This window comes from Acanthochromis polyacanthus, chromosome 11, assembly GCF_021347895.1.
Source record: "Acanthochromis polyacanthus isolate Apoly-LR-REF ecotype Palm Island chromosome 11, KAUST_Apoly_ChrSc, whole genome shotgun sequence".
NCBI classification, from domain to species: Eukaryota; Metazoa; Chordata; class Actinopteri; family Pomacentridae; genus Acanthochromis; species Acanthochromis polyacanthus.
In genome coordinates, this window is record NC_067123.1 from 6,043,955 (window position 1) to 6,059,077 (window position 15,123).

Genomic DNA, 15,123 nt, shown 5'->3' on the forward strand with positions numbered 1-15,123 from the left:
AGACACAAAACAATCAAGATGGGCCAGAAAGCAACGCTGCTGGAACAAAAACCAGCATAAAATGTAAAGACGTTTTAATGCAGTCCGACTCGTTTTAGGTTTATTAATTAAAAACTTAATTAAGCTTTCTGTGACGTTATTCTGCGTGAAGCTGTGCAGGCCTGTGTGGATTCTTCTCTCTTCCCTGCTGCTGATAACCGGCAGTGATAAACCCGAGCACTCACAGCCAGCAGCAGTTTTACGACGACTTCTCTGCCGTGAGAAGAAAGTCGAAGCATTCCAGCCGAGGGCGCGCCCACCCTCCTCACAGGCAGGGGGAGCCGCCTCCAACAGATAACCCCACCCGGGCAGAAAGAAAAAAAAATAAAAGGAGAAAACAAGTCTCCCTGTTTGTCTGAGCAAGCGACAGCATGCAGCGTCAGAACCCCGACGACAGGAATGTGATCATCTGGAGCCCTGATGGATTTATGATGGAGGGGTGAAGGTGTGAGCCAGGGAGGGGAGGGGAACCTGCAGGGCATTCTGGGGCAGATCTGACCTGGAGCTGGCAGCCAGGAGGGCAGGAAGGCACCTACTGCCACCGGAGGGTCTGCCTGTTATTAGAGCTGGATGGAATGTACTGTTTTTCAGAACAAACTCAGTCGGTGATCGGCAACAGAGGAGATAAACGGCAGGACGTAAAGTCAAACAACATGGAACAGAACTAGAAAGCACTCGGAGCTCAGTACTCCTCCAAGGCTGCTCAGTCGTATCATTTCAGACGAATGAAATGTTGAACAACCTCGAGGCTGTAATCACGGCTCCATTTAATACAGATGTACCCACAAACAAAATGACCTTTCACCTACACAGACGTGTGTTCTGCATGTGTACGTTATGTACAGACACCGAATCATGTGACCTAAATATGTAGCAGGCAGCAGGAATTAATGGACTCAGAAACACCCCCACAATTTAATCAGCTGTTCCTTGTATCATTTCTAACAGATAAGTCCTGATAAGTCCTCAGTGGTGGATTTGTAGTAGAATCACAATCATGTGATCATCAGCAGGCAGCTGACGTAGCGTTCACTTGTTGTCATGGTAACAGTGATGCTGTGCCGCTATCTCACAATGACACAGAAATCTTTAACAAATCTGTGGATCCAGACTATAAGCCTAAAATCTAAACTCTTGGTCCTTGTGTCATTTCTGACCTTCCCTGAAAATTTCATCTAATTCCGTTCATCTGTTTTTGAGTAATGTTGCTGACAGACGGACAGACAGACTAACAAATGTATGCTGATCGTCACTGTGTTCCTTGTTTTAAGTTGCCCACATTATATTTCTAATGATTTTAACCCTCCTGTTATGTTGTGAGGCAAATTGAGATATTTTAAAGTAAAAAAATAAAAATAAAAAATCTAATAAAAATGAAAAGAAAGGTATTTTTTCTGTATGAAACTTCTTCTGTTTGGCTTCATAAGTGTAATTAACATATAAAATGAAAACGCTTCACTTCCCATATTTGCACCCTGAAGATAAGATGCGTTTTGTCTTAATTTATCAACTCCATAAAAAAATATATTAAAAATTAAAAATAACATTTTTAAAACTCAGTGTCGTGTAAAACTATGGCATTTTATCTTTAGGTCTTTCAAGTGTGCATTAAAAAAAAGTGTCAATACAAATATTTTATGAAAAACAAGTGAATGATCCTCCTTTCACCATGATCTGTGAGAGGTAAAGAACATCATTACACTAAATATTGACTGAAATGTTTAGTAATGGAGTTAATAATGACATAAAAACAATGGTTGATGGGATTTTTTTCAGTTTTTGCAATTCCTGGATAATTAAACGCCCCAGGAACATCACAGCTGCCCCAGAGAAATGAACATAAAGGAGGGTTAAAGTGTCACTTTCAGGCACCTCCTGCACAAAAACACACATAATTAGCCACACATGGTGTTTGTTATTGTGCGATTGTGGAAATATGAGAACTGGATAATTGCTGGATTTATGTGTATCAGATGTGTCATCCAAAGCCAATTAACCCTCTGAACTCCGAAAGGCATTTGATCCTTTGAAAAATCATCAAAAATGCACAATTTATCTGAGTTCTGTAAAATGAGATATTATTTCTGCAACGTGACTTCAGATTTAACCTCTGAGCCCTAAAACCCGCTGTAACGGTTTGAAAGTCATGTTATCTTTAAAGAAAACAGCCAAAATTTAACATTTAACAGAGCCAGAAACTATAAAAACACAAAGAACTGTGTGATTTCCAACTTTTTTAATGGTACTTAAACTACTCATTTGTCACTGTGGGAAAACTCAACCAACCCAAAATCCAAGTTTCGTTTAAAAAATGGCAAAAAAATTAACAATTTGCTCAATTTACAATCTGTTAAAAACAAAAAAATCTGCACTTGCTATTGCAACTGTGAAGCCATGAGTGACTCAGCTGTGACCAACAGTCACATGACAAAAAATCAAGGACTTTTGGTTGAACTGCAGGCTGTGCTTAAACAGAAAAGACAGGAAACAAGCATAGACACCAAGTAAAAATGAAAATAATTGTATAATTATTTAATTAATAATTTTGTTTCAAGTGTTGGTAACAGATCAGGCAAGTGGGAAATGTTGGACATGTTGACTCCAGTTTCTTTTTTAATTTTTGCAAAATAAAAAAGTCAAAGAAATTTATGCTACTGTGTCTCATACTGACAGAAGACCTTTCTGAGTTTTCTCTCCTTCTTCTGTCTGTTCTTTAGAGGTTTAGGTGTTTATATTACAGAGAAAAATGAACCCACAGTGAGGAAAACCATCCAGAAACTCCTCAGGGATCTTAGGATGTAGGAAAAGAGCTCATTTCCCAGCTGAGTCTGTCTCCCTCTTCTGGCGCAGCAGCTCCGGTACAAAACAAATCTGAACATTTATTCTTCATCCATCATAATTAAAGTCCAACAAGCAGCAGATAAAGTCAGTAGAAGTTGAAACTACTGTTCGGGAAACTCCAAGGTCACTGGAGGCCCCGAAGTGTTGACACAAGGCCGAGAACCGTCACATTTAAATATGGGAAAGAGTGGTTTGTGTAAACGGTTGCCGCGGCAACGAGGCAAAAACACACACAGAGAAGCTGAGAGTCGGTCGGCGTGACGTTCTGACCCGAAACCTCCGGAGAACGTTCAACACAGGGATGGAAAAATGAATAAAATTAAACGAAGAGGGGGATTCCTCCACTTCTGAAGCTGAAAATGCCCATAAAAGCCTGAGATCATCAGAATACGTGACGTTTTAGCAGCAGATAAACAAACGTTACGTAAATGTTCCATTCATACAAACTGCTCAGTCAGAGAAGGTTAGAGCAGGAACGCCTTCAGCACATGCATTCAAATGTCAGCATGATGGATTAGACACCTGAAAGAGTCATTTCAAGGACCTGTTGCCAACATTTTAATAAAAATACGACTGCAAGATGATAAAAGTACTGATTTAGATCAACTTTTTAGGATGTTTTAATGTACAAAACTTAATATTTTGTGTAATTTAAACTTGAATTGCCACTTTAATTTGATTTCAAATGCAAAAATGAAGTTGTAGCATATTAATTAAATTGGCTTCGTTAAATTTTTATCCATCTTGAGTCTATTTTGACCCAACTGAAGCTTCAAAACTTGTGTTTACGTGACATTTTTTTCAGTAATTCTGCAAACTATCTTCCATTTCAATGAAAAAGCTAATTCTGCTAACTCATTCTAGTCTGTTGGTTGAACAGAATTTCATTAAAAGTCGATAAAAACTGCTGCGTTTGTGTTTCTGTTGAGCCTAAAGCTTTTGTTTTCACAGTGTGTGAAGGAACATGTGGGACGCACATGTTTTCCATCCATCAGAGCTGCTCAAACACAACTCTCTGTACACAAACAGACGCTATTTAGAGAACTTCTACAAAACAAATGAAGCTCATGTTGCAGAGGGAATGCAGTACTATGTGTTAGGGTTGTTTTTTGATGACTGCATCAGTTATTTTCTTATTTTAAAGCCAGAAATAGCAAAAATGCTGAGTCAAGGAGACAATATTTGAGAAGATGCAGGCTGAGAAGTTGTTTTACTGAAAAATAAACACTTGTTTCTGCTTTACCTTCAAGTTCTGCTGGACAAACTACATAATATCATGACTTTTTTTACTAATGTGTTCATTATTTAGTTCACTAAAAGTCAGAAACAATGAAAATGCTGAGTCAAGGACAGAATATTTAAGAATCTGGAGCCAGAAATTGAGTTTTTGTGAAAAAAATTAATGATGGTTGCTACTTCTTTTTCAACTTTTGCTGGAAAAATCACATATTATTGTTTTATTTTTCAACAATCCATCAATGATTTTACCACTTTTATTTTTTTAAAGTCAGAAATAGTGAAAATGTTGAGTCAAAGAGACAATATTCAAATAACTGGAGCCAGAAATGGAATTTTTGCTTAAAAATAAAACACCTGTTGCTACTTTACTTCCAAGTCCTGCAGACAAACGGTACATTATCATTAGTTTTTAAAATAATCCATTGATTAGTTTCCTTTTTAAGTCAAAAAAAGTGAAAATGCTGAGTTGACGAGATAATATTTGAGAAGTTGGAGGCTGAAAAACTGTTTCTGTTCTAAAAAAGCTGCTCTAGTTTCAATTTCTGTGCAGGACAAACCATAGATTATCATTATTTTGTTGATTAAAAATTAGAAATAGTAAAAATGCTGAGTCAGGGAAAAATATTTGAGAAACTGAAGGCAGAGAAGCTACTTTTTCTCACAAAAACCACCTGTTGCTTCATTTCCAACGTCTGCTGGACAAATGGAGCATTACCATGACTTCTTTAAATAATCCATCAACTATTTTCTTATTTTAAAGTCAGAAATAGTGGAAATCCTGAGTCAAAGAGACAAAATTGGAGGAGCTGGAGTCTGAAAAGCTGTTTTTTACTTTTTTAAAAAACGTCTTACTTTTAGTTTCTGTATGGGACAAACTAAGGATCATCATTATCTTGTTAATTAAAACTCAGAAATAGTAAAAATGCTGAGTCAAGGCGGCCACATTTGAGTAACTGGAGCCAGAGAAACTACTTTTTCTCTCAAAAACCACCTGTTGCTGCTTCATTTCCAACTTCTGCAGGACAAATAGAGTATTATCATTATTTCTCTCAATAATCCATCAACTATTTACTCATTTTAAAGCAAGTACGAGTGAAAATGCTGAGTCAAGGAGACAGTATTGGAGAAGCCAGGGAAGCTACTTCTGCTTTAAAAAGAAAAAAAAACACTTGTTGCTGCTCAACTTTCTCTCTCTTCGGGGACCTTAACGCCCACTCTTTTCTCCCTCACGTCTCTGTATTTGTGGGTGGACGCATGAGGAAGGTTAAACAACATTATCATCATCGTCATCATCACCGCCACCCCCAGCAGCCCCTCCCTCCCTCCCTCCCTCCCTCGCAGCCAGACTGACTCCCCTCCTCTCTGAGCGCAGACGGACCTACCTGCGCAGCACATGCGGCTGTACAGATGCGACCCCACTTGCGCGCAGCTCATTTCGTGGATGTAGTTCCCCCTCTGGAACAGAAATCCGCGCTCCACGCCGCCGCAGCAGGACGGCACGGCAGCCCGCAGCGCTTCCTCCACCTCGGTCATCCCGGTTCTGTGTTCTGCGCCGCGCGTAAAAGTGTCGGAGCTGCGCTGGGCTCTCCCTGGAAACCGCCTCCTCGCTGCCGTGCTCGTCGTGCGTAATGCAGCTCTCCGAGCTTTTTTTTTTTTTTTTTATGAGAGCCACATGGAGGAGGAAAAACAGTGTCGGATTGCAGAGACTTGGCCTCAGGCTCTGCCCACTTTTGTTCTGTTCAGTGACATGAAGCTCTGCGCGGCTCCATCCTCCTCCTCCTCCTCCGCTGCTGCTGCGCGTAAAAAGACGGTTCGTGCCACCGAGCGAGCCGCGTCTGGGAGGGACGTCCCCGAAATACACGCAGCGGGGCCGTTAATGCAACACCGAGCTCCTATTTTAGCATATGTGATATCTGTTCCTCTCCCAGCAGTACACAACCCGCCCCGGGCCCCTGAATGCAAACGAGAATAACCGGAGGGGAATTATTCCCGAACAGAGACGCTTCTCTCCTTTGTGCTGCTGTTCAGCCTCCACATGTTTAACCTTTACTCACCGGTGATAAATCAACTCTTTCCCTCCACATCTCCAGCAGCTGTGCGCCATAAATAAGCCAGACAGAAGAAGAGTCTCGTGTTTTCTCTGTCTTTGCTCTCATTTTAAAGCTTCAGGTTTTTGCTGCTGGAGCTCTGATTCATTTCATGTCAGCGCAGTTAAACAGTTCAATGCATTTTACGCAGGGAGTGTTTTCTGCTTATAGGAATGCAGCTGAAGCAGTAAACACGCCAGTAGAGCACTTCAGTGTAACTCACAGCAATCATCTGCGTTATTTTATATCTGTATGTCTCCACTGTTCCCTTTGGCACAGAAATGTTCAGAAAGTTTGGCAAAAGTCAACAAACATCAATTTAAGCTACAGTCTGAACATGTTTTGTGAGTTCTTGGTGAATGTAAACAGGTTTGAACGTTTAAAAAGCTATATTTTTAAAACGTACACTGTAAAAAAAAATACGCAAAAACACAACAGTCAAAGTGCCAGAAAATAGATGTAAAAAAACGGAATAAACTGTAAAAATGTTGACAAAACTGGCAAACAGCTTTGTAGTTTTTAGTTAACTACATTAACATAATACAAAGCATACCATAACATATTTTAATTTTTTTTAGACTTGTAAATTAGCATTTTCTATCTGCGATTTTACTGGATGTTATGTTTAAATATTTGTGAAAATATTTTTGATTTAAATACAGTAAAATAAAGTAATTTCACTGTCAAACACTGTAAATAAATAATGAATCACTATTTTAAATACAATTTTTTATGATGACATCATGCAGTCACACAGACATTATTTACAGTTATGGCAATGTTTGTTTTGTTTTTTCGACTTTTTGCCAACAATTTTATGGGGTGTTATTTGTAATTTAAGAAAATATGATTTTTTTAAAACCAACTTTCAATCTTTTAAAAATATAATTTTTCCTTCAAGTACAGTCAAATATCTGTGAAAATATTTTTTAGATTTAAAAACTATTAAAATATAAAATATATTTTTTAAATAATATAAAAATAAAATAATTGTACAATATTTTTAATACAGTCAAAGTAGTGTAATTTTACCATCAAACATAAAAAGAAATTTTTAAAAATGAATATTTGTAAAAATACTTTTGCTTTTTGTACAATGACATTACATAAAGTTCGGGCCTGTTTTTTGAACAGTTTACATGTAAATTCATATTTTGCATTTTCAGTTTTACTAAATATTATCCATAATTTACCAGAACTGGGAAGAAATCTGTAAAATAACAGTAAATTCTCTACAAAATTACAGCTGTTAAAATTAAAACTGTTGAAACATCGATAGTTTACAGTGCAGTCAGCACAAGTTTGGCAAAAATGACCTCAAAATAAAAAGTGAATGAAGCTGTGGTCTGAACATGTTCTGTAGTTTTAAGTTCTTTGTGATGATGAACAGTTCTGAATGTTTTAAAAGCTCGATTTAAAAAAAAACACACTGTAAAAAAAAGGTAAAGTTCCTGAAAATATGCGTAAAACAGCAGAATAGTGAAACATTCATAAACTATAAAACTTTGACTAAAGTTCAAATAGCTGTAAAAGAATCCTAATGTTAGTTGACTTAAGTACATTTAAGCAAAAACAGACATGTAAAGTTTTGGCCTGTTTTTTTCTGGGGTGTAAATTCATACGTTTTTTTCCAGTAATTTTATGAGACAGTATCTGTAATTTCACAAAACAGGGAAAATCTTTAGAACAGTTGCACAAAACTGGTGCAAATTCTGCTGTTAAAACTGTTCATTCATTTTTTACAGTGCATTTGGGACTAAATATCTTAAAGGTTGGCGATAAACGAACTAAAAAGTTCATCAAATGATGCTACAGTCTAACTTTGTTAAGTCGATTTAAGTTCTTTGCGATTACGAGCAGGTTTGCATGTCTGGAAAACCGCATTCAGAGTGATAAAAAACACATCTGCGTGGATAACGGTGGAAATATTTAACGATATTCAAACGTTGCTGTAATTCAAAGGCGTGTGTTCAGGACTGAGTAGATACCTGGAACATCTTTAAACACAATTTTACAAAGAATATGAATGAAAGAACTCCACTGAGGACACAAAAACATGAATTAAAAGTTGGAATGCTTGGAGGTAAAAATATCCATGTTTCTGCAGGAAGAGGTGCTCAGTGGCCTAAAAAAAGCACGAGGGGACACGCTTCACGCCTCTGAAACATAAACACAGATGATCTGCTGCCTCACGCTGACCTGTTTCATCTCTGCTGTCTGTCTGAGGAGCAGCCTGAGGTTCACCAACGCCGTGCTTTCAGTCGCCATCAGGGGCATGCAGGGACACGGTGGGCGTTCATTGTTTCTGGCTCTTAGTGTTCCTCATGTGTTTTTCAGCTACAGCAGCTCTGTTATTACCGTCCTAGTGAAAGGAGGAGGCAGGAAAGTGAGTCACAGCTGCGAACCGCCAGCCAGAAACGGGAACCTGATCTGAACGAGGCTCCACGGTCGCCAGCCGGCCTCTGGAGCAGAGCTGGGTGTGGCTTCCTCAACGGATCGCATGTATTCACGGCGCTGCAACACAACGCAGCTTTTCTAATCCTCTGAGCCTTCAAAAGGCCTTCACAGCACAATGATTAGCGGAAATCACAAAGTTAAAGAAACAACAGAGGCCGGGATTAAAGCCATAAAGTCAAAGTCAACAGGAGTGTCTGCTGCTGCCGTTTTATGATTTGAAAAACGATGTCAGGAACATCTACAATATGCGATAACATTGTGTGATACTGATGTGTTTTAGCTGCACTGTTCACGTGTCTTTCTGCTTGTAAACCGCTAACATTGAACCAAACAAGCTGGAGGAGTAAAGAAACACGTAAAAACAGCTAACTGTACCTAGAAAAAGTTACAGAACTAAAAGGTTAAATCAGATTTGTAGCACATTTCGTCAAAATAGGGACTATTAGTAGGACTTCAAGCGTAAAGTGCATCTTAAATAGGCTAAAAAACAAACATACAAGCATGCTAAAGTTGCAAACTATCATACATTTGTGCACTTAATCGAACCAAACATGCTCAAGGAGTATAGAAACACTACAGAACTAAAAGGTAAAATCAGATTTCTGAGGAATTTTGCAAAAAACGGAAATTATTCGCAAAATCATAAGCTTAAAATACATCTTTAGTGGGCTAAAAAAACAATGTGCTAGCATGCTAAGGTTGCTAACTGTCAAGCTTTTGCTACAAAACCCTGATTTTCAATCGCTCTAAATAAAGAACATAAATGTTGGTGGATAAACATGACAAATAGCTGAAAAGACACAGTTTGCACGACCAGTTGACTGAACCACACGTACAAAACTGGTTTACTATGCTTTTACAGTTTAGCATGTATTACAGATTGAAATTTCTATGAAAACTAGCATGCTGAGGTTGCAAACTGTCATGATTTTGCTACAAAACAGAAAGTTTGCAAAAATGGAAAGTAACTGCATGACTAAAAGCTTAAAATGCATTTTAAATAGGCTAAAGAACAACATGCTAGCATGCTAAGGTTGCAAACTATGATCCTTTTGCTATAAAATGCCATATTTTCAGTCTCTCACAACATAAATATTGGTGGATAAACACGACAAAAAGCTCAAAAAACACAGTTTGCACAACTCTAGTTGACTGAGTCACTCATACAAAACTCCTATGTGGGGAATTTTGCCTCATTTACTTACATATCTGTAGCTTTGCATCTATTACAGATTGAAATTTATATGAAAATGCAACTTTACTGCCATGAAAACAGAGTCTCTAACAGGATATGTTAATGGAAAGCACCAATATTAAATGTTATACGAGTTTTGACTAACAGGAGCTGAAGTTTAGCTTGTTGCTGCCCGTTTTTTAGGAATTTTTCCTCTAAGTTCATTGAACAGCAGCAGGATGAGCGTCTGCAAACAGAGTTGTGGACATTTTTCCATGAAGAACAGCAGCAGTAACTTCATTAATTACTTATAATTACAAATGATCCTCCACATGGAGTCAGGACAGGCCAGATATGATAAATATATTTGTGTCAAAGCATTTTTCTGTCACTTCTACTGTTCTGCTGCAGAGATTTTTTTGAGTTTCCGTCTGTCTGCAGCCTGTTTGCAGTCTGTCTGGTTAGGCTACGCTACAGTTCCTTCCTATAACCACATGTAGACCACGACGCGTTTAATCAGTGAAGCAACAAACAAAACAAACAGCAGGTTGCTGAGAAACAAAGAAAACACGATTTATGTTGGCATCAGTGGCAGCAGTTTGATAAGTTATGGTTCTAAATGAGTTTTCAGCATTAAAGAGGCTGGATTGTTGGTCATTTATTATGGATATTAATGTGGTACGGGACTTTATGGGTGAACTTTGAATCCAAAAACACAACACAGCATCTCTTCTGTTGGCTTATTATAAGAATAAATTACAATTAAATTAAATCAATATCAGAAATTAAAGTAATCTTTCATCCACACAGTTCCTATCCTCCAACTTTCACATTAATCTAATGAAGCTACTATGGATGATGGTTACTATTACTGTTATTATATTTTAAGAAATTACAGTTGAATTCTTCCTGCATTTAACTGCAGTTAGCTGCAAATATTAACTATTGTCAGTGTTGATTAATTTGTTGATTATTTTCTCAGTCAACCTTTCTTGTCACTAAAATGTTGGAAAATGGTTAAAAATGTCTTGTTTCATCCACAGCTTTGCTGACATATAGGAGGGAAAAAAGAGAAAATATTCACATTTACTGAGTGAATCTGAGGCACGACAAAGTTTGGTGAACAGTGAAGGAAGACGAGATCACATTGCACATGTTGGGTGGAAAATTTTCTTTTAAAAACATCCCGATGGCAGCTTGGATAAAAGCGTGGCTGTGTGCAAAATATGCAAGAAAGAGTTTTCTGATCACTGCAGCGCTTCAAGCCCACGGCATCACCCCGATATAAGACATGTTGCTGTTAGCAGCAGAGCTAAAGCTACGTGTCCACAGGGCTGTTGTTTTACACGTGGAAATGCACCGTGAGAAAAAAACGACCGTTTCGTCTTTTAGTACAAAAACTGTGCAGTGAAAAGTATTTCTGAAAGCATCTGAGGCAAGAAATGAGTTGCTGAGTTAGCTGCTGCTTCAGTTTAGACGTTTAACGACCGTTTGATGGTGGGTTGGACCTCCGCTCCCCGTGCTGCATTTGCATAAAGTAGAAGTCTAATTTATGCAAATGAGATTTGCATAAATTATTGGATGGCTAACAGTGTAGCCATCCAATAATAGACCACTTTAGAAGACATTGAAAGTTCTTGAGTTTACAAAAAGCCATAAACTGTTGAATATAATCCCTAAAATTGCACTTATTTGCAGTAATCTGTGGATGTAGTAGACAGATGAACAGAAACTAAACATTTTGTTAAGTTTACATAAATGTCTATTCATTGATTCATCTGACAACCAACATTTATTTGAACTGAAAGACTTTGCTTATTGTGACAAATATAGCTATTTGACAAAAATGCAATTAATTAATTACAAAGACTCTAATTAACCCTCGTGTCGTCCTGCCGGTCAAAACTGCCCCGTTTCTAAAATTTGAAAATGTGAAAAAAAAAAAAAATTCACAGTGAAACTTCTGATGGCCACATTTTCAACATTTTTAGGAAATTTTTGGTGGAAAAAAAGAAATGTTAAGAATGTTTCTTAAGAACATTCACAAAAAAATCAACCAAAATCCAGCAAAATTCACTGGATTTTGGTAGATTTTTTTAGTGAATTTTGCTGGATTTTGGTTGATTTTTTAGTGAATTTTCTTAAAAAAACATTCTTAACATTTCTTTTTTTCCACCAAAATCATTTTATGTGAATGTTCTTAAAGAAAATATTAGACGTTTTACTGATATATCTGGAATCACTTTAGATATTTTTAGGATTTTTTTGGAAGGTTTTTATTCATTTTTTGAAAAATATTTATACAATTTTTTTGCCAAATTTGAGATTTTCTTTTTTAAATGAAACTTTTAGGAATTATTGGAATTTTCTTCCTGAAGGTTTTGCAAATTTTTAGACTTTTGGGGGATTTTTTTTTGCAGATTTTTTTCAAACAAGGAAACAGTATTTGTGGTGCTCGTAAATGAGGACAACAGGAGGGTTAATTAGATTAATTTTTTATTGCGTCCCACCACTACAATAAACGTGTAATCAGTCGTCTTGATGACTAATGATCTGTATTGATCCAGCTGTAACTGGATCAATATACAGCGCTGACATAATAATATTTATGTAAGCGCTGATGTAAAGCAGCAGTGACAGGACGGACTCTCCAGTCATGAGTTGAGATTCCTTTCAGGTCTGAGGATCAGCAGCAGCGTTTGTTGTGTTTGTTTCCAGGAGACCAGAACGCCGTCCTCGGTGTTGAGTTTACTACCAGCAGCCGGAGCTTTTTTTAAACCTGGCTGGGGTGGAATCCCTTTTACCTACTTCCACCTCCCCACTGAGTCAAAGGCACCTTGTAGCTACAGCAGACATCATGTCCTTAGATGTAAACACTGAGCACGCTTCCTGTCCTCCCTCTGTTTAGATGAGAAGAACTGGACGGTGATGTTCTGGGTGTGACCGGCCGTCTGCACTGCGGCAGCCTCAGAGCAGGAAGAGGATCACCTTTAATGCAAATCAGCTGATCTGAAGCTACACCCTGCTTTAGTAATGCAGCATTTACTCAGTTTATTAGGATTGTTGTCCAGGCAGCTTTTATTTGATCAACAGAATGTATGCTGATGAGCTGCACACGCTGTAAAAAATGAACTTTTTAAAAAACTATTTCCTGTTATTTTACAGATTTTCCCTGTTTTATGAAATTAGAAATAATGACAAGAACTCCACTAAACAGCTGCACCACTTTCAGATAAAATATTGCAGGTATTTAATTAACTTTCTGTACAATATCTTTGCTCTATAAACAATATTCTGCTTTTTACACAACTCTCACTTTAGCAATTGTTATTTTGCACCACTGTGGATCAATATATTCTTTTCTAGATGTGTAAATATCTCTATATGTTTTATTTTTCGTAGTGTCTACAGATACGGACCCGTACGCGTAGCCTGTGGCCTACGGATACGGCACTTTCCCATTTGCCAAACAGATACGGACCCGTACGCGCATCCGCTAACGCTAACCACTGCAAACTGTTGAAAGGTAAGCAAAGGTTAAGGTTAGGGTCCGTACCTGTAGTATAGATGCTACGGGTCCGTACCTCTAGCATCTACCGGAAGTCACGTGACCAGATCCCGCGACCGGGTCCGTATCTATCTGGCAAATGGAAAATGCCGTATCCGTAGGCCACAGGCTACGGGTACCGGTCCATACCTCTAGCCTCTACCTTTATTTTTTCCTCTATAATTCCTTTATTATTCTCTTTTCACACTAAAGTCCTGGCATGTTGTTTATGTACTTGTCCATTAAAGCTGATTCTGATGTAAACTCACACAAAAAATAAATTAATTCACACGTTAACTGCCCAAAACTGTAAGCCAGTATTTTTTTAAATGGTTACTTGTTCTTTTGTGATGCATTCGCAAAAAAAAAAAAAACAATATACTACTTGAACTGTCTTTAAATCAGCGATTTACAAATTACTGATAATAACCAGTAAAATCCCTGTCACGTGGCAAACAGGTCAAAAAATAATAAAAATAAGCTTTTACCATTGTAAAAACACAGAAAAAATGTGTGAAAAAAGTATAGTAAGGCTTGAAAAATAATCAATAATTAAATAAAATAAAAGTATTAAATAAAAAAATTAAATATGATTTTTTTTAGTTTTGATAAATAAAAGTCACAGAAAAAAAACTGCTATATTGAGGATTAAAAAAATATTTTATGTATTTTTGCTGAATTACGGATAATGTCTCATAAAATTGTTTTAAAAATGTTCATTTGCATGTCATTTTTTAGATGAGTGTGGAAAAAAATTAGATCTATTGCGTATTTAAAAATGGTAAATAATCTTTTTGACAATTATTTTGCAGATTTGAGCCCTTTTTGCTTGTGCAGTCCAAAACCGTAGATAAACAGGATTAAAAATCGTTTTTTTTTTACAAATATTAATTCATTGTTTTACAAAGTATGTTAATCCAAATTACACTAGTTTTATTTAAAAATATATTTAAAATATAATTAGACATCCTTTATCTACTGTTTTATTGATCTACTATTTTCTATTTTCTGTTTTTTTTATTTGGTCCCGTGGGGCTCGGTCGGGCAAAGCCCGAAAAAGTAACACGGGGCCACCGCCCAGTGGACCCACCACCTACAGGGCAGGAAGTCGGGGTCGGGTGCTATGCCCACCGGGCAGTAGGCAGGAGCGGGCGCCTGGGCGTGCCGCCCCCTGGTGGCGTAGACTAGCTCTGGGGACGTGGAACGTCACCTCACTGGCGGGGAAGGAACCTGAGCTGGTGCGGGAGGTGGAGCGATACCGGCTAGATATAGTTGGGCTCGCCTCCACGCACAGCAAGGGTTCTGGAACCAGAATCCTGGAGAGGGGTTGGACTCTCTCCTACTCCGGAGTTGCCCAGGGAGAGAGGTGCCGGGCGGGTGTGGGGATACTCACAAGCCCCCGGCTGAGCGCCGCTTTGTTGGAGTTCTCCCCGGAGAACGAGAGGGTCGCCTCTCTGCGACTTCGTGTTGCAGGGGGGAAAACTCTGACTGTTGTCTGTGCTTATGCGCCGAACAGCAGTTCAGAGTATTCGGCCTTCTTGGAGTCTCTGGGTGGGGTCCTGGAAGGGGTACCGCCCGGGGATTCCATAGTTCTCCTGGGAGACTTCAACGCTCACGTGGGCAACGATGGAGAAACCTGGAGGGGGGTGATTGGGAGGAACGGCCTGCCCGATCTGAACCCGAGTGGTGTTTTTTTACTGGACTTCTGTGCTAGTCATGGTTTGGCCGTAACAAACACC

At 38.3% G+C, this 15,123-nt stretch overlaps 1 protein-coding gene across 13 annotated transcripts in view; it reads right to left on the reverse strand.

Annotated features, from left to right (window-relative positions):
- Positions 1-15,123, reverse strand: part of pleca (plectin a) — a 192,656-nt gene that overhangs the window by 80,078 nt on the left and 97,455 nt on the right. For 2 of the 13 annotated variants that reach the window (XM_051955505.1, XM_051955500.1), the window contains exon 1: positions 5,502-5,667. The exons of the other annotated variants lie outside the window; for them this stretch is intronic. In XM_051955505.1, the coding sequence (XP_051811465.1) occupies positions 5,502-5,652 (151 nt within the window). In that variant the 5' untranslated portion in view covers positions 5,653-5,667. Of the gene's footprint in view, positions 1-5,501; positions 5,668-15,123 lie in introns of those variants that run through there. 13 annotated transcript variants of the gene reach the window in all.